General features: G+C 36.4%; 1 protein-coding gene across 5 annotated transcripts in view; it reads right to left on the reverse strand.

Moving 5' to 3' along the window:
- The window catches only part of HACE1 (HECT domain and ankyrin repeat containing E3 ubiquitin protein ligase 1), a 126,580-nt gene that overhangs the window by 39,218 nt on the left and 60,309 nt on the right, over positions 1-27,053 (reverse strand). For 4 of the 5 annotated variants that reach the window (XM_025294649.3, XM_045161959.1, XM_025294646.3 and 1 more), the window contains 6 exons: positions 19,377-19,711; positions 11,228-11,296; positions 10,897-10,984; positions 4,141-4,252; positions 3,954-4,051; positions 3,695-3,782 (listed from right to left, as the gene is read on the reverse strand). In XM_025294649.3, coding sequence (XP_025150434.1) covers positions 3,695-3,782; positions 3,954-4,051; positions 4,141-4,252; positions 10,897-10,984; positions 11,228-11,296; positions 19,377-19,711 — 790 coding nt within the window. The remainder of the gene's footprint in view (positions 1-3,694; positions 3,783-3,953; positions 4,052-4,140; positions 4,253-10,896; positions 10,985-11,227; positions 11,297-19,376; positions 19,712-27,053) is intronic. The other variant, XM_025294650.2, reaches the window with a different exon arrangement.

A 27,053-nucleotide genomic window follows, 5' to 3' on the forward strand; every position in this document is an offset into this window, starting at 1 on the left:
GATTTCAATTCTCTTTTCTTATCTTTTCATGTGATCACTACCTCAAATTACAAATTCTCTCATTCACTCAACAAATATTTATTAAGATCATCCTATATATTTCTCTTCTAGGCAACTTGGGCAAAAAGAAAGAAGAACTGATAAATCTAATGAAATAACATCAAAAAATAAGTAAAGGAAAAGCAAAGTATTGGAAAGTAAAATGTTTGGTTATTGAGCATATTTTGTTTGTTGGCCAAATTTATTCAATACCCATCGATGAGCATCACCTCTAACCCCTGCACAGTGCTGGGAACTAAAGACATGAAAGCGACCAAGACAAGGGCAGTCTCTGTCTCACTTGCTGGATGACATGACAGATACACAAGAAACTATTCAACAGGAGCATCCATAAACTCTTTGTGCTTCGCTGGTCTTTATCAGTGCTGGCACTGGACTAAATCACCATAACCAGTAAGTTTACTTAAATGTAAGGTACATATATGGATACTTACAGCTGAATGACTTAAAAGGGCCCCTGTAAAGTATCTTTTGAGAATCATTCCCAGTCACAATGTAAGACTGGGTATTAAAAGTCAAAGCAAAGTTTTGTGAGATGAAGAAACACTTCAAAGACAAAAAAATATAATTTCAAAAATAACAACATTCTGAGAATAATCACAATTTTACCTATTTCCCCTCATAAGTCTGTACATAACTTCTTTAAGTACTTACCGGGAAATGTGAATTATCAAAAAGAATAGATATAGAGAAATCAAAAGAACAAAAAGGAAATAAGGGGAAAAGTCTTCAGGAAATGCATACGTTTTTAACTTGAAAATGAATTAAGACAGAATATAAAGTTTATGTCATGCTTTAAGTTCAAATCCGTAAGCTGTGACATTTCATCATCTCAGAAAAAACCTATTCAAAAAGAAAATATCATTTTCACAGAAGGGTAATAATAGCCCCCTAATATTTATTTCTGATTTCTATGTGCCAGGCATTGGACTAAGCATTTTTAGACATCAGCTGATTTCCCTCTATATTACAAACCACAGGTACTCGCCATTTTCAAATAAGGGAATTGAGCTGCAGAAATATTGTATTTATAAGCCCAAGATCACAGCAAAAAGGACAGCACAAGGACTGACATTCAGTAGAACACACCAAAGGCACTGGTCCCTCCCCTCCATGACTACTGCTCTATAATAAGCATCTTAATTTAATTAGAAAGCACGTTTTAAAGAAATTACTGTATACATTAGGTCTACCCAAGCATCTCCCATATTTGGGAATCCTAAATGTAACTTTCTAGAACAAGAAAATGTTTTCATCTACTTTTTAATTTATTAATAATATAACCCCAAAGAGAAAACTTATATGGCTTATGAAAAGGACGAGTCACAAACTTTATGGTCTATATGCTTCAACATATTATCTGCTATAAATCTGTAGAGTAAGTGGTGGTGATGGTTTAATATCTAAGCTGTGTCTAACTCTTGCAACCCCATGGACTGTAGCCTGCCAGGCTCCTCTGTCCCTGAAATTTCCCAGGCAAGAATACTGGAGTAGGGTGCCATTCCTTCTCCAGGCGATCTTCCTGACCCAGGGATCAAACCCAGATATTCTGCACTGCAGGCTGTCTTCTGCATTACAGGCGGATTCTTTAGCAACTGAGCCAGCAGGAATGAGTAAGTACATCTGTTGTGAAATCTAATGATTTCACACCAAATATATTTCTCAGATATGAAACTAAAGAGACAGCTCAGAATAAGGGACTATAAAGAAAAGACATAAATCTAAAATACAATGTCTTAATATTAAAAAGCAGAGATATTACTTTGCCAAAAAAGGTCCATCTAGTCAAGGCTATGGTTTTTCCAGTGGTCATGTATGGATGTGAGAGTTGGACTGTGAAGAAAGCTGAGTGCCAAAGAATTGATGCTTTTGAAGTGTGGTGTTGGAGAAGACTCTTGAGAGTCCCTTGGACTGCAAGGAGGTCCAACCAGTCTATCCTAAGAGAGATCAGTCCTGGGTGTTCATTGGAAGGACTGATGCTGAAGCTGAAACTCCAATACTTTGGCCACCTCATGCAAAGAGTTGACTCATTGGAAAAGATGATGATGCTGGGAGGGACTGGGGGCAGGAGGAGAAGGGAACGACAGAGGATGAGATGACTGGATGACATCACCGACTCGATGGACGTGAGTTTGAGTGAACTCCGGGAGTTGGTGATGGACACAGAGGCCTGGCGTGCTGGGATTCATGGGGTCGCAAAGAGTTGGACACAACTGAGCGACTGAACTGAACTGAATGCTAAATCCTGCTTCAGAGATTAGGTCTAAATAGCTAAACCAGGGCTTCATCAAATTTGTCATAAAAATCACAAAGATGCCAATTTATCTCAGAGAAAAATAATCAAAAGGTTACAGAATTAAAGCAGCAAGTCCCACATTCCTAAATAATTTCAAATAGACCAAGTGTATTTGAGGAGCCCATCAAACAGGTGAATTCCTGCATTTGCCTAGCATCATGAAGCCCAGCCCCACTTGCTTCTCTTATAGTCATCCTTATTCAGTGGAGATTTCTGGTGGCTTGGTTGAATGAAATCAGAAACTATAATTAATGAGACACTCTCTTCTTACAGAAAAATTTAAACACTGAGAAAAAAAATTTTTCAGAAAACAAAAGCAACTGTACAAAGCATTTAAAAACTGAAATCCCACCTTCACTTGGATGTAAGTCTTCTTAAGTTAGAAAACTCTCAGGTATATCTTATACACATGAGGTGGTAACCACTTCCATTTAGTCTACAATGTATGTGTGTTAGTCACTTAGTTGTGTCCAACTCTTAGGAATCCATAGATGCAGTTCAGCAGTTTCCTCTGTCCATGAAATCCCTCAGGCAAGAATACTGGAGTGGGTTGCCATTCCCTTCTCCAGGGGATCTTCCCCACCCAGGAATCGAACCCAGGTCTCCCACAATGCAGGCAGATTTCTATACCGTCTGAGCCACCAGGGAAGCCCTTTAGCCTACAATATCAAATTGTAAGTCTGTAGGCAGCAAACAACATTTAATAAGGAAGAGTCTTTTATCTGTATTACATGATTAAATAAAAGCTTTTTAGTTACCACGTCAATCTTTTAAAAGGACTGAAAACAAAGTTACTATAATAATTTAAACATACTATAAGTTAAGATTTAATACCATGACTTCTAGACTTGCTTTTAATGATCAAAAAACTTCCAAGAGTTGGAAACTCATATAGGGTTAGCAAATTTTAATTTTTCCAAACAAGGACTTATATTTTTTAAAAGTTCATCTACTAGTACCATTTTATAAAAGGAAATTTTAATTCAAGAAAAGTAGACTAAAGGGCAAGCATTAAATTGAATAAATTTAGCTTTATTTTACAAATAACTGATGAAAACTTCCTTGAGGCCAGCAACAGTACTTGAGATAAGCATTTAAGAACCAACTGCTTATAGAGGAAAGAATGCTACGCTGAGTCAGGTTCTATTCATGATCCTACCACTTGTGAATGGCTACCATAGACAAAAACTCTGAATTTCAATTTCCTCATCTATGAAAAGGGAACAGTCACCCTAGCTCACAGGCTACTGTAGAAATCAAAGGATAAAAGGCACTGAAGTAGTGCAGTCTGAAAATGTGACAAATCACAGAAAAAGTCATCTCAACTGTACAACTTACCATCAGCTGACTGGGTAAACAATGCATAATCAGGATTGACTATCTCATTAGACAGAATATCAAACCATTCACGGACAACACCTTGACCCTGAGTTCAAGAAAATAAGATTAAGTATCAATAGAAATATAATGGTGAAATTTTTTCTAAATTATAATAACATTAAATTTCTTCCATTATCAATTAAATATTAAACTTTATGCAAAGGCTTTTCAATCTTTTATAGACAGTGATCTTAACAACACTTATTTGTATACCCACCATGCCTTCTTCTCCATGGAACCGTACAGCAATTCCTTGCTTTAGCTTTGCACAATTTGCTTTTGACACAACTTCACAGCTACTCCTAAAAATAGAATCTAAATATGTAGCAGTGGTTAATTTTACATACTAAAATTTACAAAAACTAGGATTTTGTGTCTTATACACACATCATTTCTAAACATACCTCTATGAACCAGCAGGATATCATTTTCATTCACTGGCCTGTGCACCATGTCTGAATCTGGCTGTCCTGAATGCAAATGTTCATAGAACCATTCACAGCGATCTTTAAATGGCTACCCCAACAAATAACAGTGAAATATGTTAGCAGGATTGCAGTCACTTAACTATCAGATTTACTTAACTAGCATTCTAAATGTCCTTTCTACAAATAATCATTCTTATACATTTATAATTAGTTCTAAATAATGTTCCGACATTTTATTTACTATTCACAAAAAGGCCAATCTAAGTTGAAATACTTTGCTACCTAGATAGTGTATTTCTTTTAATTCCCTGCATTATCTACAGAGAAGACTTGATAAATAAGAAGAATTTAATATCAGACACACAATTGAACACTCAATTTCTTTTAAACCCCAAAAGGTTTGTAAAAATGAATTTCCATATCCAGAAAAATTATGTTGCATATTCCATTTAATTTTCCATGAAAACAATCTTTACACCTAATTCTAACTTCTATCCTTCGAACATATGCAGCAACTAAAATGGAATTTGTTAAACTGTTTTTCTTTCCTTCCTCTACCCTAAAAACTGAAAAATAAGATCTTGTGAACAGTTAAGATAATCCCTACCTTTCGTTCATTTGCCAGATATGCAAACTGTAAGTGATTTGTAATTTTATTAATCTGAAAGTATTACCAAGTACCTAGAATGTGCGGATACTCCAGGTAACATAAGAGCTGTAAAAATTTCACTGCTAGAAACTTCAGTATAAAGAGATGAGACTAACACTGAAACAATACAACACATATAATGATACCAAGTTCTAAACAGTAATGTACAGATCACAGTGCACCAAGAATTTTGAGACTGTGCAGATGAGTGGAGTACAAAGGCTTCATGGATCCTGGTCTGAACCAGGACTTATAGGTGGGTAGGATCTGCTCAAGCAGGAGGAAAGAAAGCACACCAGGCTAAGGGAGACAAGAAAAAAGGCACAAAAGAAACCACATCCCCTGGAAGATGCAGTGAAGGTGCCAGCATAACCCTATATACATTGAAGGAAATAAGTTTTTGTAAGTAAATCAAGGACATAATTATGGATCCTTTGAGTCAAGACACAATGGCCACTGAAGGTACCTGGTCAGAGAAATAGCATGGTAAATGCAGTAATTAAAATGAGAGTAGTACCAAGATAAATGGAGGCCATCTACATAGCAGCTGAAATGCTAGTAATTGAGTGATATGGTCCTGGTCATGGTAGGAAAGAACAATAAAGAAAATCTGAAAGACATTACTCCTTTAAGAGAAGGACTCTAAGGACAGAAATTTACATCAGAAATAGCTTAGAGGGGGAATCCCCTGCCCCACCACTATCTACCCCAATTCCTAGAAGGTATTGGTGAAGATAACAAATGAGATCTTATAAATTATGAATTTAAGGTTAATAGGGATATAACTACTAAGAGCTTGGAAATAAATACTAGAATGTTCTGCAGGTGAGACACTGGCAAGAGTCATGAATGAAGATAATATAGGAGACAAGGTAATATCTCATGTTCAAGATATTAAAGATACAGGGACATACACCAAGAATGGAGAAGTTTATGATCACAGGTCAATACTGAGAATTTGCTTATTACCAAATGATACACACAGCTAGGAAAGTTAAAGGAGAATCAGGGTGCTGCAAAACCAGAAAAGCCAACAGTTTAAAGAGATAAATATGATCAATATCCAACACCACAAAGAGGTTCTCTCTCATGCAATTTTTAGGACACCAGTAAATTTCTTTATCTGAGCTAAATATTAGTTTTGCTTCAAAAGACTTAAATACCACTTTCAACCAATTCTTAATAAAATATTTTTATGAAAATAACTTGTGCAAGATTAATTTTTGCCTTTTAATATCTGTTCTTCCAATAAGAAAAAATGTTCCCTTTCCAAAACTAAATGTATAATTTTATCCATACTTCTAGAAGTTTTCCACATCTTGAATAAAATGTTGCTATTGTTATATTCATTACTGGGTATATTTCATTTTTAGTACACAGACCAGAATGTAAGTGCTTGACATTTTAATGCTGATTATTCCTAAAATCTAGGTAAAAGAGGAGAAAACATTACACAGAAGTAATGTATTTAAATACGGGCTTTGAATTTTGATGAACAATGTTTTGAAATCCCAGATCTATCACTACTAGGTTTGTGACCTGAAGGGAATTACCAATCCTCTCAGAACTTCCTACATGTAATCCTCTCAGTCTTCCTACCTGTAAAGTGGGGGAAATCATACCTACTTGGAAGGGCTAATTCTGAGGATTAAATAAAGACAGTTATTATTATAATCATAAATTAGCTAACGTTTATTAAAGCACCTATAAGCCAGGTACTATTTTAAGCATTTAACATGCATTTTCACATATAACCTTTACAACACTCTGAGAAACTCATTATTATTATTAATAATAATACTCATTATTATTATCCCCATTTTACAGAAGGGAAAAATGTAGAACCAAGAGGTTAGGTAATTTGTGCAAATATTCAACTCCCAGAATCCTAACTTTGGCCACCTGATACGAAGAACTGACTCATTGGAAAAGACCCTGATGCTGGGAAAGACTGAAGGTAGGAGGAGAAGGGGACAATAGGGGACCAGATGGTTGGATGGCGTCACCAACTCAATGAATGTGAACTTGAGCAGGCTCTGGGAGTTGGTGACAGACAGGGAAGCCTGGTGTGCTGCAGACCATGGGGTCAAAAAGTCGAACACGACTGAGCAACTGAACTGAACTGAGGATGCTAACAGATACTGCTCTTATCACTCACACCAATGTTAAAATGACTGCAAATAAGTATTTTAAATGACAATAAACCTATTTGCCATTATAAGAGATTAAATATTAAACTCTATCCTTTATCTAGAAAATGAGAACCAGTTTTAAAAAAAAACACATATGGCAACTTTTTTAAAAAAGTAATTCAAATGTAACATTAAAAGGTACAAAAAGCTAGTAAGTTACCTGTTAAGATCAAAATATCTCCCCAACGCATATATGTACATATGCCTACAAAACCAAAGGACACATTTCTGTATGTAAACTTTCTGAGTACCTGTATTTCCATAAAATAATTCACAAAACAGGACTGATAACAGAGGCTCCTCTTAACAGTATTTGTACAGCAATACAAAATGTCTCTCCCTTTAACTACCAGGCCACCTGAAAACCACCAACAGAAGAAGAAGTCAATCTTAGCAGAGGTAGTTGTTTTTACTTTTTTCTGTCATAGCCTCCAGTTTCTTAGTACAGTACAATGGTGTCTTCTTCCCCCTAATGTGACTAAGTTGCTAACATGATGTCCAGACAGTCCTAGAAAATACTTTAGTGTATATATCCTACAAACAAGAGAATTCATCTACATAAGCAGTTCACAATCATCAAAATCAGGAAATTAACACTGATATATCTCATCTTCAGACCCCCATTTCAAGTTTTGCCAGGTTCCAAATAATATCCTGTATAGCATAATGACTCATGAACTGTATTTATTAGTATCTGTCTCTTTCATTTGGCACAGTTGTTCTGTGCTTTCTTAATTTTCAGGACCTACATTTAAAGACTGCTTATATTGTAAGTTATATTGTAGAATGTCTCTCAATTAGAGTTAGTCTGATTATTATGGTGTCACAGAGAATGGGACACAATTTAGTGACAGAATAACAACAACCATGATTTCACATGATTAAATTCAGGGTGTGTATCTTTGTCAACAGTATCTAAGAAGTGATGCCATATTCTCAGTCCTATCTAAGAAGTGATGCCATATTCTCAGTCCTATCTAAGAAGTGATGCCATATTCTCAGTCCTGGCACACTGGTATGTCTGCTGGGACCATTGCCAAACTTTTCCACTGTAAAGTTCCTTTTTAATCTTTATAATTAGTATTCTAAAAGGAGATACTTTGAGATTATAAAAATATACCACCCTTCATCATAGTTTCCATTTATTCATTAATTCTTTCACTATAGACTTACGAGCTTCAATTTTATTTGCAGTATTTTGCCATCAATATTTATTTTGATGTTCAAATTATTCCAAATTTGGCCACTAGAGCCTATTCAAGCTGCTTCTGAATCATTTTGACACAATCTCATCATTCTTTGAACAACTTTCTTGCACGATAAGATGATGCAGGTTTATCTCACACTTTCCCTAAATTAGCCATTTCTCCAACAGGCCCTAGTCTACTGAGAATGGTATTCAGAGGCCAAGAAGTGGGTCCCAGATTTGCTATATCTATCTACCGACATTGGAAACTCTTAAGTTCACACTGGTATCTCCAATTCTAATTCAACAGTACATGATTCATTGTCTTCCTCCATCTTTTAACTCCTTTCTCCAACAGTAAGACACTAGGCTTCCATTATCTTTACTAATTCAGTCAACTGCCCTACCTCATACATAATCAATCTTCTGTCACTGATGTGGACCATTCATTGCATAGACACCCTATACCCCACTCAAGCTGTTACTCCACTCAAGTTCTGTCAAACTACTCTGAGCAACTATCACCAGCTTGCACACTGGACATCCTCCATATACTGCTCCAACTCACACACTCTATGTTGAGCTCCTCTTCCACACATACACACTCCTTTAGCAAATCCAAGTTCCAAAACCTCTCACTGGGCCACCACCATGCCATGTGGACACCTGTATTGGTTAGGTGACAAAACCCCTTCTGTGAGTCAAGAAGGTGGATAGCTAATCCAGATGGTTTTTGAATGAATCACTCAGGAAGGGAAGAGGGAAAAGGAAGTGAAAAACAGAGACAGTATTAAAAATAACAAACTACCTCTTTCAAAAACTGTAAGTTTCTTTTACCTATAATCGCATTTACCCTAGAATGGATAATAGTGTAGATTAAGAAAATAAATTTAAGAACCAGAGAAAATTTTTTAGATTCTAGTTCCCCCACTAAGCAGCTGAATGACTTAAACAAGTTATTTAACCTCTTCAGTAAATAAGTAGCTATATCATATGATTGGTATGAAAATAAAATAATCTATATAAAACAAATGTATGGAACCTGACCTAAAGTTAGCATTCAATAAATATAAGTTATTACCACTACTTTCTCTTTTATATCATCATTATTAAACAGATGCCAAAGACCTATATACATGTGTATAATTTTATAAGGCTTAGTTCTTAGCTTTTTTTTTAATTATTGAAAGGATCACTGTCCCTGAAGACATTTTAAAACACCTATAGCATTTACCTTATGACTAATAACCAAACCTTTGCCTCCAGTCTAGCCTACATTTCAGACAAACTATTTCCTAAAACTTTGGCAGGATCATGTTATTCTCCTGAAATAAAGTTATCAGTGGCTCCTGCTGCTGCTGCTAAGTCACTTCAGTCGTGTCCAACTCTGGGTGACCCCATAGACGGCAGCCCACGAGGCTCCCCAGTCCCTGGGATTTGCCAGGCAAGAACACTGGAGTGGGTTGCCATTTCCTTCTCTAACGCATGAAAGTGAAAAGTGAAAGTGAAGTCGTTCAGTCGTGTCCGACTCTTAGCGACCCCATGGACTGCAGCCTACCAGGCTCCTCCATCCATGGGATTTTCCAGACAAGAGTACTGGAGCGGGTTGCCATTGCCTTCTCCGAGTGGCTCCTGACAGTCTAGCAAATGAAAATTCTTCAATCTGGCAATCACGATTCCATGTAGTATAACCCTAATCTACCTTCCCAGAATTATATCTCATTCCTCACCTACACAAAATTCCTGCTTTAACCAACTTTTCCATCTACATGCCCTGACCCATATCTTGGCTAGAATGTTCATCTTCCCCTTTTATTCCTATCAAAAATTTTCATGTTTTTCAAAGTCTAGATTAAAATCCACCTCCTCTTTAAAATCTCCCTTGACTACAGCAGCCAAACATAAGCCCTCCCTCCCTCAAACTCCTGAAGAACTAGGTAAAACTGTGAAACTACAACTACAGTATTTTACAGGTACATTTATTATCTCCCCTGCTAGGCTGAATTAAGATCCCTTTGGAGATAGAACATATGCTTTTGATCTCCAAAACAATTACCACTTATTGAATATATATACCAGTCACTATTTAAAACATATTCTTCACAACAGCGGTTTTATGAAGTTAAAGAATCATTATCTCTGTTTTTGTAAATGAAGATCTCAAGGCTCAAGAATATTAGAAAGATGCCCAAAGTCACATAGCTGGTAAGTAGCAAAATGAGCTTTTCCCAAGCATGTCTCATAAAAAATGAGATATACGGAATGAACCCTTGGGAAGGAAAGCTCTCAGGTCAAATAAGTTTGGAGGATTAACAAAGTTAAATCACTGTATTTACCAAAGGGCTTCCAAAGCCTTTAGTAAACTGCTGATATGCTTTATAAATCCCCAACAAGGCATTTGTTATATTTCCCAAATGTATTTGGGGATAAAATCCCCAAGAACCACTGGCCTTACAGGATTAGTGTTCCATTTCAGGAATGTGACAAGGTGCTATCTTTGCACACAGTAGGCACTCAATACACATTTCTTAAATTTACACCTCATACAAAAGTAACACACTAGGGTAATGCCATATACTAAAGAATAAGGTAATGTCACTTCACTTACAGTAGGTAGTCTCTAGTAATTACTCTACTGAATAGTATTCAAATTAAAAACTTAATTTTCCTTAAACAGGCTAAAGAGAGATTTTAAAAAGCACTACCTGTGCCTTTATGATATGCATGAATCTTGACATCAATTCAGGACATTCAAGAAGGAAGTGAAAGTGGTCAAATATAATCTTGGGATTCCTAAAAGAAAAACATGCACTGCTTGTATAAATGGGAAGGATGAGTAGCATTAAGTGACATATAAATTTAGATACACAGATATTGAAATAGAATAAAAATACATATTAACCCACACCTACTATACTCGTACTTGTCAATGAACATTTTTTAGATAATAATAGAAGTAATATTTTTTCTGTTGAGATAAAAACTGTAAGAAAGAAAAAGTTACAAAAGCAGTCCATTAAACCAAGAAAGTTTTACCTGTTAACAAAGCATTTTAAAACTTCATCATGTTTGCAGACAAATTCAATGAAACGGGGCGAAGTCATTCTGTGAAGGGTAAAAAACAATCAGAACACATAGACAAAAGTTGGTGATATGGTAAATTTGACTATGTATTGAATTCGACTGGCTTCTAATCAAAAAAGAAAATGGGGTTTGGATTTTCTTTATAGACTCTGAGGCATGCCTAGTCAATTTAAAATGTGAAATATATAACTATACACACACACTCATATAGATAATAAAATAATTTTTCATTAACAGATGATATAAAGTGACTTTTTAAAAACCTTGAAGTTTTAAGTATCTCTGTTTCCAACATATAATTAAATGATCCTATACAAAGTAACATTCACCATCCTACATGTTAATAACACATATGGATGTTTAAAACTCAAATATTCTGTATTAATTCCAGATCAGTTCAATGAGTACCTTGAAGATTAGAATAGAACCAAAACAGCAATGTATTATTTATTTCTGCAATTACAAAAAAATTATAGCTTTTCTTCACCAGAAACTGGGTTTTCTCTACTTTGTAATGCAAGTGCCTGACTTAAGGCTTGGTTGGTGAGGCATCCACTTCAAAGACGGCTATCTTGAATAAACACAATGCCAGCCCCACAACTAGATAAAAGAGCCAGAATGCCTCCCACTGAGGCTCCTGTGTTTAGAGATTTTGGTTAACTTGGATAACTGACCATTTGGATCACCTGACTTTTACTCTTCTTGTACTTTATATTCCCACTCTTATGTTTTAAATTCACCAATAAAAAGTGAGTCCTCAAAACCTTTCCCAGGTGGTGGTAGTGGTAAAGAACCCGCCTGCCAATGCAGGAGATAGAAGAGACGTGGGTTTGATCCCTGGGTTGGAAGATCCCCTGGAGAAGGGCATGGCAACCCACTCCATTATTCTTGGGATTCCCTGGACAAAGATTTGAAAAATAAAAAATAATCAGAATATTACATGATGACCATATAATTAAAGAGAAACAGAGTGTCTTGGGATGTAATTCATTCATGTCATGATAGGGCCTGATAGCTCAGCTGGTAAAGAATCCGCATGCAATGCAGGAGACCATGGCTTGATTCCGAGGTTGGGAAGATCCACTGGAGAAGGGATAGGCTACCCATTCCAGTATTCTGGTGGCTCAGCTGGTAAAGAATCCACCTGCAATATGGGAGACCCAAGTTCAATCCCTGGGTTGGGAAGATCCCCTGGAGAAGGGAATGGCTACCCACCCCAGTCTTCTGGCCTGAAGAAAACTATATAATCCATGGGGTCACAAAGAGTCGGACATGACTGAGTGACTTTCACTTTTCAAAACCCGAGTGCCCCTCCACCCTCAACCCCAGGGTTATATGCATATTTTCTCGCTCCCTCTACAATAACCTCGCTGTGTGACCCCACGTGTGCCATGTAATTTCCAGGTCCTAGAAGTAATAAATTTTTCTCCCCTCAAAGGTTTCCAATGGATTGCTGAAGGACATCTGTAATCATAGTAAGAATCAAGGATTAGTCCAGCCACAACACTGATTATTGATAGGTGGAGACTGGCACATAAAACAGTTGGCATAATCAGCAGGACTGCATGATTACCATTGCAGTAAATCAAGGGGAATGCCTGTTAGCTGCAGCCTGTTTACTACCACTTAACTCAGGTGAGTAACACCATCTGGGAAAAGAGTACCACTTGCTGAGGGTCTGACTTGCTGCGATGTGCTTTTACATAGTGCCTATCATGTGTTGCCTAAGGCATCCAACCCAAAAGGTCATGGATGCCATAATCCAACAATCTCAGAGAAGTGTGATCAAGGCCATATGGTCTAATGAGATGTGAGACCACTAATGATAAAGACCTTAATTGACTATTAATGTGTGTGCTGCTGCTGCTGCTAAGTTGCTTCAGTCGTGTCCGACTCTGCGACCCCATAGATGGCAGCCCACCAGACTCCCCCGTCCCTGGGATTCTCCAGGCAAGAACACTGGAGTGGGTTGCCATTGCTTTCTTCGAAAAAATGAATGGACACATAAAAAACTTCTAAACCTCTGGTGCCAGTGCCTCCTAGGAACCCTGAGGAGGTACACTAGCTCTTTGATAAACACAAAACCTCCTGGCCGCTTCCTGGGCATTATTCAATGTCATGCATGCTAATATGCTAAAATTGTATATTACATTTCAGATGCCTGGGAGCTTTTCCCAAGAGCCTGAGCATATGATGCTAATATAGGCAGACCACCATTCTAGAATGCTCCCTTGGGACACCCTGGAAAGGAAAGCAGCCACCTACAAAGGGGCTCACAGTGTTGTCATCTAAAATTTTCCAGTAACAACACATAAGATTAAGGTAAAAGAAAAAAAAAAAAAAAAAAACCAAGAAGTAGAAACGGAGATCAAAAACTACTCCTTAACTGACATAAGATAAGATGGTTGGATGGCATCATTGACACAACAGACATGAGTCTGAGCAAAGTCTGGGAAATAGGGAAGGACAGGGAAGCCTGGCATGTTGCAGTCCATGCGGTGGCAAAGAGCTGGACAAGACTGAGCGACTGAACAAGAACAATAGTCTAATACAGATCCTAACCCACTTTCCACTTTCTCCTGCACAAGGCAGAACTAGGAAACATGCCTCATGAGGCTTCCCTGCTGCCAAATCAAAAGCTGACAGGGTTATCAAGGCTGTGAGTGAGGAAAGAAAGGGACATGAGAAGGCAGAAGGCCCCTGGACCCACCAATATTCATTACCAGGGCACTGCCTCCCCTCACTTGGGTATTTAATGCCTGACCCCATGCCAACTTTTCCATCATAGTGATCACTGCTAAGGCTCACTGTGAATGGAAAATATTAAGATGAGGTCCATCCCCTGCTGCACAAAATTGGCATGATCCAATGGATTCATCATGTCCATGACCAAAGTGACCAAATTGCCTCTTCATTTTTAACCCTGGAAGAGCCCCATTTGACCCTGAGTCCAGAGAATTATTTTTACAGGACACTCACCCTAAGTAAAAGGTAGCCCTACTACCTTTTGTTGGAATACAAAAACCATCCAAAAGGCACTAAAAATCCTAGGAGGAAACTTACATTCTTCCTCTGTCCCTGAAGATGTAAGTCTCATCATGTCTTTGAAACATAAATATCCAAGAAGGTAACTAAAACTCTGCCCACAATCACCAGAGACTGAAGGAAAAAGTGGGAGGGAAAGAGGCCTTTTTAAAATATAAACTGTTGTAAAATCTCTCTTACTGAAAATCTAGTCCACATCCTCCTGAAGATAACTTGCCAAAGACAAATACAAATCTTAGAAGTCTCCACAAATCCTAGTAAAAAGCTCTAGTCACAGGAGCAGGTAAACTTAACTTGTTTCATCTGCCAGACACAATCTGGACTCAAAGGTAAACTATAAAATAGTAAGTTGTATACTGTTGCACCTGATTTACAGGGAAAATTTTGGAATGGAAACTATAGGGTGGTTCTGTCTGGCTGCATGTTTCTGTATGCCTATGGATATACATTACATGCAAGTGACTTTTTTTCTCTATCTCTGGATAGTATTGACAAAATTAATTTGTAAAAAAAAAAAGCCGTATTTAATTGGCTTAAAAATAAATACTATGAATTAAGTATCCTGAAACTCAGAAATACATGAACGAATCCAACATTTTTCAATTCCATGTGATCTGGGATAATCTTCTACAAATAAAAGGTAGTTTAAGTTTGTTAGTTCAATTAAAAGTTATGTCTCAAATTTATCAGTATCAGATATAATACAGACATGCAGCTTTTATTCTACTTGGGTCTACTATTCAAATAAGTTCATGTTATCTAGGTTACAAAATTTGTCAGTAAGAAAAATTACTTGGGATGATGACCAATTTTGCCTAATGTCTCTTGAGACTTTCATGAGTAATCTAAACATAATTGTTAAGAACAAGTGATTTAAAGAGATGTAAGTAGAATAAGAGTTTAGGTGAATTTTCAGCAATAGTTTTGTTGTTGTTGTTGTTGTTGTTCAGTTGCTCAGTCATGTCCACCTCTTTGCAACCCCATGGACTGCAGCACACCAGGCCTCCCTGTCCTTCACCATCTTCCGGAGCCTGCTCAAACTCATGTCCATCAAGCCGGTGATGCCATCCAACCATCTCATCCTCTGTGGTCCCCTTCTCCTCCTGCCTTCAATCTTTCCCAGCATCAGGGTCTTTTCCAATGATTCCATTCTTCACATCAGGTGGTCAAAGTATTGGAGCTTCAGCATCAGTCCTTCCAATGAATATTCAGGATTGAGTTCTTTTACAATTGACTGGTTTGATCTCCTTGCAGTCCAAGGGACTCTCAAGAGTCTTTTCCAACACTACAGATCAAAAGCATCAATTCTTCAGCACTCAGCCTTCTTTATGGTCCAACTCTCACACCCATATGTATTTTATGGAATGTCTTCTTAAAAATAGTTTCCCAAATCTCTTTGGTGACTTGAAACTTCAGAGTTCTGCTAAGTTAAATGATGGAAAATTTACTGACTATCTGGGTCATTTCCAAATAAGGTAAAACACTAATACTGAATATCAGTTTATCCACTTTGAGCTTTTCATTACAGAGGGGCTAATGATAAATTTGGTTCTCCTTGGTAAACATGTCTTGTACCACACTGAAAAATTATACTATAAGGAAGCATGTGCTTCTAGAAATTATAAACTTATTCATAAATTTGTCAATACAAAGAATTCTGATATAGCAGGCAGTTTACAGTTGCTTGCTTCTCAGTTTTCACTAGAAAGTTAAGTTTCTAAGGGTTAAGAATTCTGATTAATATATTCAATTTAAACTAGTGAAAATAACAGAGGAACTGTCTCTGAATGCAAGGAAAGTAGGATGTGTTTTGGAATAAGAAAGGTGTTGATATTCAGTTGCTAAGTCCTGTCCGACTCTTTGCAACCCCATGGAATGCAGCATGCCATGTTTCCCTGTCCTTCACAGGGAAGGGAAGTTTGCTCAAACTCATGTCCATTGAGTCGGTGATGTCATCCAACCATCTCATCCTGTCACCCCCTTGTTAAGAAAATTTTAAGTAATTTTGTCCTAAAGTAAAGCTGGTTATTTCGGAAGAGGAAAGAAGGAAATAAAGAACAAATGATATAGGAAAGACAGCAAGGTGGAAAGATACAGAATGAGAGGATTTTACCTGTACTGGCAGGCTGGCTAAAATTCAACTGTTATCCTAAGGGTCTTTTTTCCCCAACAAGCTTTATTATCAATGATATGTTTATGCAATTTTTTTCATCTGCTAAAAGGACAGTTTTCCTGCAGTGTTTGTCTGCTGCTGATAGAGAAAGAAACTGTAAAAAGTTTTCCTTTACCCTCTAAGTAATCTGGCTAGAAAAGCAAAGATTTTGTATTTTATCAAAATAATTTCCTGTATTTCATGCTGTCTTTAAGTGATTAAGTGAAACTCGCTCAGTCATATCCAACTCTTTGTGACCCCATCGACTGTAGCCCACAGGCCCCTCTGTCCATGGAATTCTCCAGGCAAGAATACTGGAATGGGTGCCACTTCCTTCTCCAGGGGATCTTTCTGACCCAGGGTTTGAACCCAGGTCTCCTGCAGTGCAGGTGGACTCTACCATCTGAGTCACCGGGGAAGTCCCATGCTATCTTAATCAGGTACTTGATTACTTAAGAAAAATGAGTCTTCTCAATAGGAAGAGTTAAGATTTGCTCACAACAACGTAAGTATATGCATTTGCCTTTAAAATCATCTGTCACTTTGGTTAGGTAGATAATTAAGTATTATTTCATAATGATCTGTGATCCTATTTAGTCAAGTGTCTAAAATATTTTTAATATTTTTAAACAAACGTCCCCAAATCAAATTCTAAACAAAGTCTTTTTGACCTAGAAGTAACTTTTGGATTTTTCAAAAGACCCCTGGAACATCTCAAAAGATATGTTTTCTCTCCTTATAAAAAGAGAGACATTAAACTAATTAGGAATGTCAGATAAGAAATAATGCTAAACCTTCTTTATCAATATCCTTATTTGGATATGTATTATTAACCTAAGGTTTCCAGAAATAATACGAAATTTCCTAAAACTCTGATATGTAATATTATTCATCATAATTCCAGCTATCATCTTAAAATGTTGTGTGTCACAGAAATAACCAAATTCCCCTGTCAACTGCATTACAATGAACTCTCATCATATCTTCAACCACTGGCATTTTTCAAGTCTTTTCCCAATTACAGCCAGTTATTATTTTACTCTGATGCTTTTGCAAAGGTGCTTCATCTATAAGGAGATTCATGGAAAGGACTCTGACAAATACAAGTTTCTGATAATTTTCACATCCTACCACTGAACAGGGTAAGCATTTATAGAACTCTAAGGGAAAAACAGATTCGTAACACTGTTAACCTAAGATCAATATCAAGAATTATGTAAGACTTAATGAATTCATGAAGGATGATCACAATTTTTATGAATTTTTGTTTGAAACACTGCTACTTCTTCAATATTTTGCTTTTCAGACTTACAGAAAGTTCTCCTTCTACACTAGCAATAACTCAACAATTTGGTAAAGCATACCTCTGTGAACAAACATAAAACAACCACTTTTTCTCCTAACCTGATCGCTCCAGAATTTGGAAACTCTCTGGGTATCCTTATTTTCACGGCAATATAGTTACTTGCATAAGTTCAGTAAAAATCTGTTCTCCTTGTAACACGACACAATCGAAAACACCAGTTATACTGCCAAAGCTTTGACTGGAATGTCTCCCTTTGACAGAAGAATGTATAGACTCTGATATGACCAGACAACTTTAGGGAACTAAGGGTGTTAATTTTATGAAGCCAATAAAACTGTGGAAAAATCAACCTGGTACCTTGCTTACAGGGTTCCTGGCAGAGTTACCAGGTAAGTAAGGAAGGTCACTTCCTGGCAGGCCCAGAAACTTCAAGATATTTTGGGGACCTCAAGAAGAGAGGAATTCACCCAAATCTATAGGCACTGCAGGCAAAATGTGATTGTGAGTCCTTGGCTTGGCTTCTTAGCCTCTAGAGGCTTTTAAACGTTCAATCTGAGATTCCTTATGAAAAGTTCTGGCAAAACAGACAAAAAGGAGCCTAAATGACCAATCACTATTCTTCCTCCACTATATAAATAACCAGGTCAAGTTTAACAAAACTCGATTTACTGTGCAAACATACTAGTCTTACTTTGATTATCTCTGATAGGAATGAGGGCAACAGTAAAGAGAAAAATTACATTTCAATGGAAAATTACAGTACACCCTTGTAGATATCAGATTCTAGTCCTATTAACTGTCTTTGAGGTTTTTTCCCTACCTGTAAACTGGACTGGATACTGAATTTTCATTTCCTCCAACATCTAGCTAAAATTCTCCAAATTAATGTTTCCAATTTTTCTCCCACCCTTCTTACTTAGAATCACTGAGAACTAAAACTGCTCCTTTTCCAAATTCATATAAGACAGATTAGGACAACTTGATGTAAAATTCAGAGAAATAACCACAACAGCTCATATATGGATAAACTTCATGCCTATTGCTAGATGGGCCACTCAGAAAAACCACCAGACACATTCAAACTACAAACCAGGAAAATCTATCAGATGGCCTCCACTTTGTCCACTTCATAGATGACTATCTCCAATAAACACAATGCCAGATCCACAACTAGATAAAGCCACCTCTCATCTCCAAGCTCCTTTGTTTCAGAGATCTTGATTGATTTTGATAACTGACGGTTTGAGCCACTTGTGTTTTCTCATGCTTTAAATTCCCACTCTCAATGTTTCAAATTCAGCAATAAAGAGTGAGCTTTTGAAACCCCAGGCCTCTATCTTAAACTCCAATAAAAACAGAACCCCAAGCCCTCAAGCTTTTTTTCTACTGGCAACCTTGCTGTGTGGCCCCAGGTGTGTCATGTAATTTCCAGGTCCTGTAAGTAATAAATTTTTTTTTTTTTTTTTTCAAAGTTTCCTGATAGTTATTGCTGAAGGGTGTCTTGCAATCATAATAAGAACCACAAGGGCTGCTCCAGCCACAACACTGGTTACTGACAGGCAGAGATCTGCACACAAAATAAGCAGAAACTTTCTTACCCTGGAGGCATCTGACAAGAACAGCACATGTAAAAAGCTTGAATGACAGCACTTAGCCGGTTAGCTGTCATAGAAATAACATCCTGACAGTCTGCACTGGCTTCCTGTTTCCCTCCAAGAGCATCTGGTTTAGATTCCCCTGTGCCAGTGGACAGATTTTCATAGCTCCCAGGTCCTGGAGGTTCAAATGGAGGAATGGAAGTACCATCTTGATCTTGGCCTTTTTGTTTCAGCAAAATAGAAGTGATATCCGTTGAGTCCTTTTTGTTTTTCATCAATTCTGTAGCTATTAAAACTAGCCATTCATCTAATGAGTGCCAAAGCAATTCAAGAGGCTAAGAAAAAAAGAAAAGTGTTTTTTTTTTTAAATCATCATTCTTAAACTGCAGGAAAAAAAAGAAACCCACTCAGACAAATATTATAAGAGAGAATATTTACTCTAGATACTTCTATTTTCTCAAGTTTATCTGACTGCAATGCCTAAAGATAAGTAACAAAAATATAAATGTCATATAATTACATCATTTATGGCAAAAGCTTATTTTGCATTTATTTATTCCTTGGAATAAAAAAAAAGAAAACTAAACTCTAGCAAAAAAATTTATAAGCAATCTTCCTTCTTTTAAAAATTTTCTATTATTTAGTTTCAAAACCATAATTACTTTTATGAGTACAATTCCCTAAAATCTTTACTGTATTAATGTGTCGACTGTTTTTAATTATGCTGCTTTTCAATTTAAAAAATAAGTATTCATAAAGAACTTAATAAACAACTTGGTTTACTGCCTTTTTCTTTACACGTAATCTCTGAGATTTTGAAAATTTATGACAAGAAATTTTAGATATCACGGCATTTACAAGTACACATACACACAGGGGCATACCCAATCACACACAACTCATCTCTAATATTAGTAATTATCAAATATTGGCTAGCAAATCCATAATTCAAAGTAAAGATTAACAGCTTAATAAAAAAGAAAATGGGAATAAACAGTTTATTATTTCTACACTATATAAAATATTCCTTTTGAGAATAATGAAATGTTTTTTGTAAATTAACAGCAAATGAAAATTTATCTTTAAAATACCACGTGATCACAAATGCTACAATAGGACTAAGGACTGGAGAAGATGAAATACATATATCATCTCCAGTAAACAGTTGTTTTTAACAGAAGGAGAAATATAAATGCCCAACTACTATTAAAAGACATGCTACTAGGGATCTAATGTACGGCATGGTCACTATAGTTATCAACACTGTATTGTACAATTAAAAGTTGCTATGAGAGTAAAGCTTTAATGTTCTCAGCACGACATTATGTGAGGTGAAGGATGTGTTAACTAACCTTACTGGAGTAAAGATTTTGCAATACATACTTGTATCATATCATCACACTGTACCTTGAAGTTGCTCAACATTTTATATAACAATTATAGCTCAATAAAGCTCAGAGGAAAAAAAGACCTGCTAGAACACTTTAATACCCAAATAAAAATGAACAGTGAAGGCACAAGAGGGCAAAGGAGATAGCAGTTGGTCTTCCATTCCCACACGATTCTCAATATTCCTAATGAGAGTGATAAACTGTCTTTCTACAAATGAATATAAAAATTAATCTTACTTTTTGATTCTTATATGATCACAGAATGCTACAAACTAGACATCTGCTTCTGAAAGACCCACCCTTAACTATTTCAAGTAAAAGATTCTTATTTTTTAAAGGCCAGTATTGTAAAGAGGTTACACAGCCATATTTCGAACTTTCTAAAGTTCTATTCTGCCAAGAAATTCTTTCTAGTTATTATCTAATAAATCCCACTACTATTACCTTCAGCCTATCTTCAGATTTCCAGAACATTCTCTTTTTGAGACTATTCTACTTATTGAATCTGCAAACACTTAAATGACCCCTAAGTTTTCACTTAAATATTAAACCAAAAAGTAAGAAGGAAAAAACCCTTCCACCATCAACAAAAAAACAGTTCACTCATTCAACATATATTTAACTAATACAGCCTAGGTAAACAGGTTCACAAAGTGAGAAGCTAATTTCTGAGGAACATTTTCTGAAGTTGAAATGAGCTCGCTTCTCTCCCACAAACAAGGCTTTTCCAAGGTTAGGCACAGGAGTTGGGTGCCTAACTTCTTAAAGGATGGCTGAACTGCTTAAAAGAAGGACAAGAAGCACCAGCAGTCATCAACACTGACACGATACCTTCATGAAAATGTCTTAATTTTAATCATGATCCAGGTTTGGGTCTATAGTTTCTCTTTATGAGAAAAACGTTAGCCCTGCTATAAAACATGAAAAAGAATTTTTTATGTCAGCAAAACTATTTTAGCTTTACATCAAAAAAATAAACGCCCTCCAAAGAAAGAACAGGTGGTGATGAAAAATTGCTTCAAACAAAAGGAATAAATGGTCTCTAAGTGAGAGTTGACAAAATTCAGAAAATCCCCACATTGGATGGAGATGAAGGCTAAGGCAGGAAGCAGTACCTACTGCTCACATGCAGATGAGAGCACTGAGCCTGAACTGCAACCATCCTATTCCCAAAAGCTGACAACCTGCAAAAATTAAAGGTGAAGTCTGAATAATTCCAGAAATAATATCCAAAAAAGCTGATCTGTGTAAAAATGACAGTGACAAGAACGATACTGAGAAAAGCTAGAAAGAGTTTTCAATAAAGTAGCACAGCTAAGAATTAAAAGAGAATGAGGAAAAAAAGCAGAGAGTAGTCAGTTATCTTAGGTCTTTCTTTATTTTCTCTTTTTCTCACTGTATATTTCCTCCTTCATATGTACACTAAAAAGAAATCTCAACCTTAAAGCATTTTTACCTAGGGAGTTGTCCCTTTGAAAACTTCTTCAGAAGATTCATTCCTCAATAACAAAAAGAATGCTGCGAAAATAACTTTAAAACTGGAGTAGCAGTCACAGACAAAAAAGATTAAAATAAATTTAAAAAATTAAAAATAAATAATTGCAAACCATATCTATTCATAAATAATACTGATAAAAACACTAGATACATAGAACCATACATATCCAATGTTACAGAAAAATGAGTAATGGCTATGGAAAATATTAGGCTTCTTGGCACTATGAAAATAATACTTCATTTCTTATTACTGAGTTGATTTTCACCACAGAACTATATTCTACCTATAACATCAATAATTTGACAATCATACATGATTTTCAAAACACTTCAAATTAACAAGTCAAAGCTGTAACATAAAAATCCCAAACTTGTTGGACAATTTAAAAATGTTCACTATCCATGTGCCAAATTAGATACAAGTTTGACAGGGAAGCATTATTAACTTAAATTCATCAATAGTATTTTGAAATTCTGTTAATTAGTCTATTCTCACTTCATAATGTCAAATGCCATAATCCGAAAGATAAGATCTTAAAAGTTTCTCAATCTTTCTTGGCTTCCAAATTTCTCCAATTATAATTCTATGAAATCATTAATAGTCACAGTTCACTACTCACAAAAAAAGACCGTTTCAGGATTCAAGAAGCCTAAACTGTCTTCCTCATGCTCACCCTGCTTCGATAACCAGAACTACCTTCTCCTTCAGATGATTCAAAGTTTGCAAGGCTCTAGATAAAAATCTCAACACTGAAAGAATGGCTAAGTGTTAAGATTAACTTAAAGTACTTCTAAGATAAATCAGAAAACTAGTAACAGGATGTTAAGCAATTTCACCTACTAAAAACACATGGCCTATAAACCCACTCATTCTTAATGGAAAACCCATTAGCTAATCCCAGCAATAAAGTGACATGTTAGAGTACCTAGTTAATGAAACAGAAAATAGGGAGCAACTGCTACCTTAGACAAAATGTGGTAAAAATTAAAATGGTATTTCCAATCTTACATTGTAGCAACTCAGCAGATGGTTCAGATTTTTATAACTTCAATCACCCCACAACTAACAGAAGACATTAAATACATGGATCACAATGTAGTTTTTATTTTTTATCTTTATAAGTGGGAGGGAAGATCATTTTGCCATCCTCCAAAGAGTCCACACAATTAATTCATATAATTAGATAGAAAGAAATTAATTCCTTAAGAGCAACACTTGCTAATGTTTAAAAAAAAAAACTGAGTTTTGTAACAAAAATGTTTTACCAAAGTGAAAGGTCAAAATTTAAGAGAAAATAAGTGGTCAGAAACAAAAGCAATTGTCAATGACACAGAAAAAAAATTCCTCAAGAAGAGAAATAAAGACACTAACAAATGAAATAAAATATAAGTAAAGAACTTTATATTAGGTTGATGAAAATGTAATTGTGATTTTGGACCATGAATTTTAAATCATTATCAGATCAGATTAGATCAGATCAGTCGCTCAGTTGTGTCCGACTCTTTGCGACCCCATGAATTGCAGCACGCCAGGCCTCCCTGTCCATCACCAACTCCCGGAGTTCACTCAGACTCACGTCCATCAAGTCAGTGATGCCATCCAGCCATCTCATCCTCTGTCGTCCCCTTCTCCTCCTGCCCCCAATCCCTCCCACCATCAGAGTCTTTTCCAATGAGTCAACTCTTTGCATGAGGTGGCCAAAGTACTGGAGCTTCAGCTTTAGCATCATTCCCTCCGAAGAACACCCAGGGCTGATCTCCTTCAGAATGGACTGGTTGGATCTCCTTGCAGTCCAAGAGACTCTTAAGAGTCTTATCCAACACCACAGTTCAAAAGCATCAATTCTTCAGCGCTCAGCCTTCTTCACAGTCCAACTCTCACATCCATACATGACCACTGGAAAAACCATAGCCTTGACTAGACGGACCTTTGTTGGCAAAGTAATGTCTCTGCTTTTGAATATGCCATCTAGGTTGGTCATAACTTTCCTTCCAAGGAGTAAGCGTCTTTTAATTTCATGGCTGCAGTCACCATCTGCAGTGATTTTGGAGCCCAGAAAAATAAAGTCTGACACTGTTTCCGCTGTTTCTCCATCTATTTCCCATGAAGTGGTGGGACCGGATGCCATGATCGTTTTCTGAATGTTGAGCTTTAAGCCAACTTTTTCACTCTCCACTTTCACTTTCATCAAGAGGCTTTTGAGTTCCTCTTCACTTTCTGCCGTAAGGGTGGTGTCATCTGCATATCTGAGGTTATTGATATTTCTCCAGGCAATCTTGATTCCAGCTTGTGTTTCTTCCAGTTCAGCGTTTCTCATGATGTACTCTGCACATAAGTTAAATAAACAGGGTGACAATATACAGCCTTGATGAACTCCTTTTCCTACTAGGCTCAAACACATCTTTATTCATCAAAATATGAACCACTACAATCAGCACATTTTTGCCAACGAGAAATAAGTTTTTTTATTCCTGTAGTGTAAAAACCCATGCTTCAGGTTTGGATGAACTCTTGAAAAGTATTTTGTCTCCAGCTGGTTGTGGAAGTGTTTTCCCTACAAAAGTTGTTGAGATGCTTCAAGTGGCAGTTGGCTGGCGAGAGGTCAGGTGAACACAGCAGATGAGGTAAAACTTCATAGCCCAAAAGTGTTGGCTGTGCAATGTGTGGTCCGGTACTGTCATGGAGAGAACTGGAACCATTCTATTGACCAATACCGGTTGCAGGCATTGCAGCTTTTGGTGGATCTCGTCGATTTGCTGAGCATATTTCTCAGATGTAATGGTTTCACCAGTATTCATAAAGCTGTAGTGGATCAGACCAGCAGCAGACTACCAAACAGTGACCATGACTTTTTTTTGGTGCAAATTTCTCTCGGGAAGTACTTTGGAGCTTCTTCTCGGTCCAACCACTGAGCTGATCATCGTGAGTTGCCATATAAAATCCATTTTTCATCACATGTCATAATTAGATCAAGAAATGGTTCATTGCTATTGCATAGAATAAAAGAAGACAACACTTCAAAATGACGATTTTTTGGATTTTTGGTCAGCTCATAAGGCACCCACTTATTGAGCTCTTTCATCTTTACAATTTGCTTCAAATGCCGAATGACTATAGAATGGCTGACATTGAGTCCTTTGGCAATTCTTTGTGTAGTTTTAAGTGGATCAGCTTTGATGACTGCTCTCAATTGGTCATTGTCAACTTCTGATGACCAATCACTACACTCCTCATCTTCAAGACTCTCATCTCCTTTGCAAAACTTCTTGAACCACCACTGCACTGTACATTCATTAGCAGTTCCTGGGCTAAATGTAGGATTGATGTTACAAGTTGTCTCTGCTGCTTTGTAACCCATTTTGAACTCAAATTTTAAAAATTGCTTGAATTTACTTTTTGTTTAACATAATTTCTATAGTCTAAAATAAACAGCAAGTAATGTCATTAGCAAAAAAAATAAAGCGAGAAATGTGCATTAAAATCATCTATAACATAACCACATTTATTTAAGAAACTATTCCAGTACCATATGGCAAAATGCAACCATTTAAAACCACAATTACTTTTGCACCAAACTAATATATTATATACTTCATTGATATATAACAATGAAAACAAAGAGTCTGGATTCCAAAAGAGAAACGCTAAAATAAACAATGATATCTTTTTCTACTATGTTTTATCCGTACTGACTGGCTGGGTAGAAAAATAATATTTAAATCAAGTACTAAATGCCTATAAAGAGGTTACTTATTAGCACACAATTATTTTCCGATATCATGAGCAAAAGGTGGCAAATTGAAATCATAACAAAACAAAGACAATAATAAATATAATCTATACTCAGTTTGTCTAAAGTGACTGTATCTATATTTGGTTTGATTGTTTACCCATCATTACAGATGAATAGAAGAACAAGTAGAAAAATCAATCAGGGGTAGATTCAGTAACTAACAGCATGAGTCATATTAGAAACACATTAAGAACAACTTCTTGTAATGTGAATGTCTGAGCAGTAAAACTCACTTAAAACAGCACTAACAAAACAGATCAATAATTCAGATTCAACTTTTACAAAGACAGGAAATTATCACTTCTAACCAGTATTAAAGAAAGTGGTACACTGAAAAGCTAAAATCTGAATTACAAGATGCACAACTTCCTTCTTCCAGGAGATGGCACAATGAGGGAAAAAAAGGAAGGGGAAAAAGACACAGACAGAGCTGACGCAATACAAAATACATTAAGAAAATATCTCAATGTTTCTTAACTTGAAGTTATCCCAGGAATTGCTAGTAAACCCAATAAATTAAAGTAAACTTACTTTAAAAAACATACACACACACACAACACACAAGATAATAAAACCTAAATAAAAACTGGATGTTTTCTCTCTTCCTGAATAAGAAATATTTTTTTAAAAATTGTGATGGCTACAGTTAAGACCTATAATCCGATTTTTTTCAGTTCAGTTCAGTTCAGTCGCTCAGTCATGTCTGACTCTTTGCGACCCCATGAATTGCAGCATGCCAGGCCTCCCTGTCCATCATCAACTCCCGGAGTTTTTTTTAAGTAGATTTAATTAGATTTAAACATTAAATATCATTACTCTTAGAATAAAAGACCAGTGGAATTAAAATTTCACTTGTAGGAGAAACATAGAGAGCTCACCAACTGACTTGCTGCTGATTAGACAGAAGAAAGGAGAAAGGTCTTAGTTTACAAAGTGTCAGTCACAGGTATAAACCAAAGTTACATCCTGTTCAAGAGGTTTCTGATTAATGAATG

The sequence above is a fragment of the Bubalus bubalis genome, chromosome 10, assembly GCF_019923935.1.
Source record: "Bubalus bubalis isolate 160015118507 breed Murrah chromosome 10, NDDB_SH_1, whole genome shotgun sequence".
Lineage (NCBI taxonomy): Eukaryota > Metazoa > Chordata > Mammalia > Artiodactyla > Bovidae > Bubalus > Bubalus bubalis.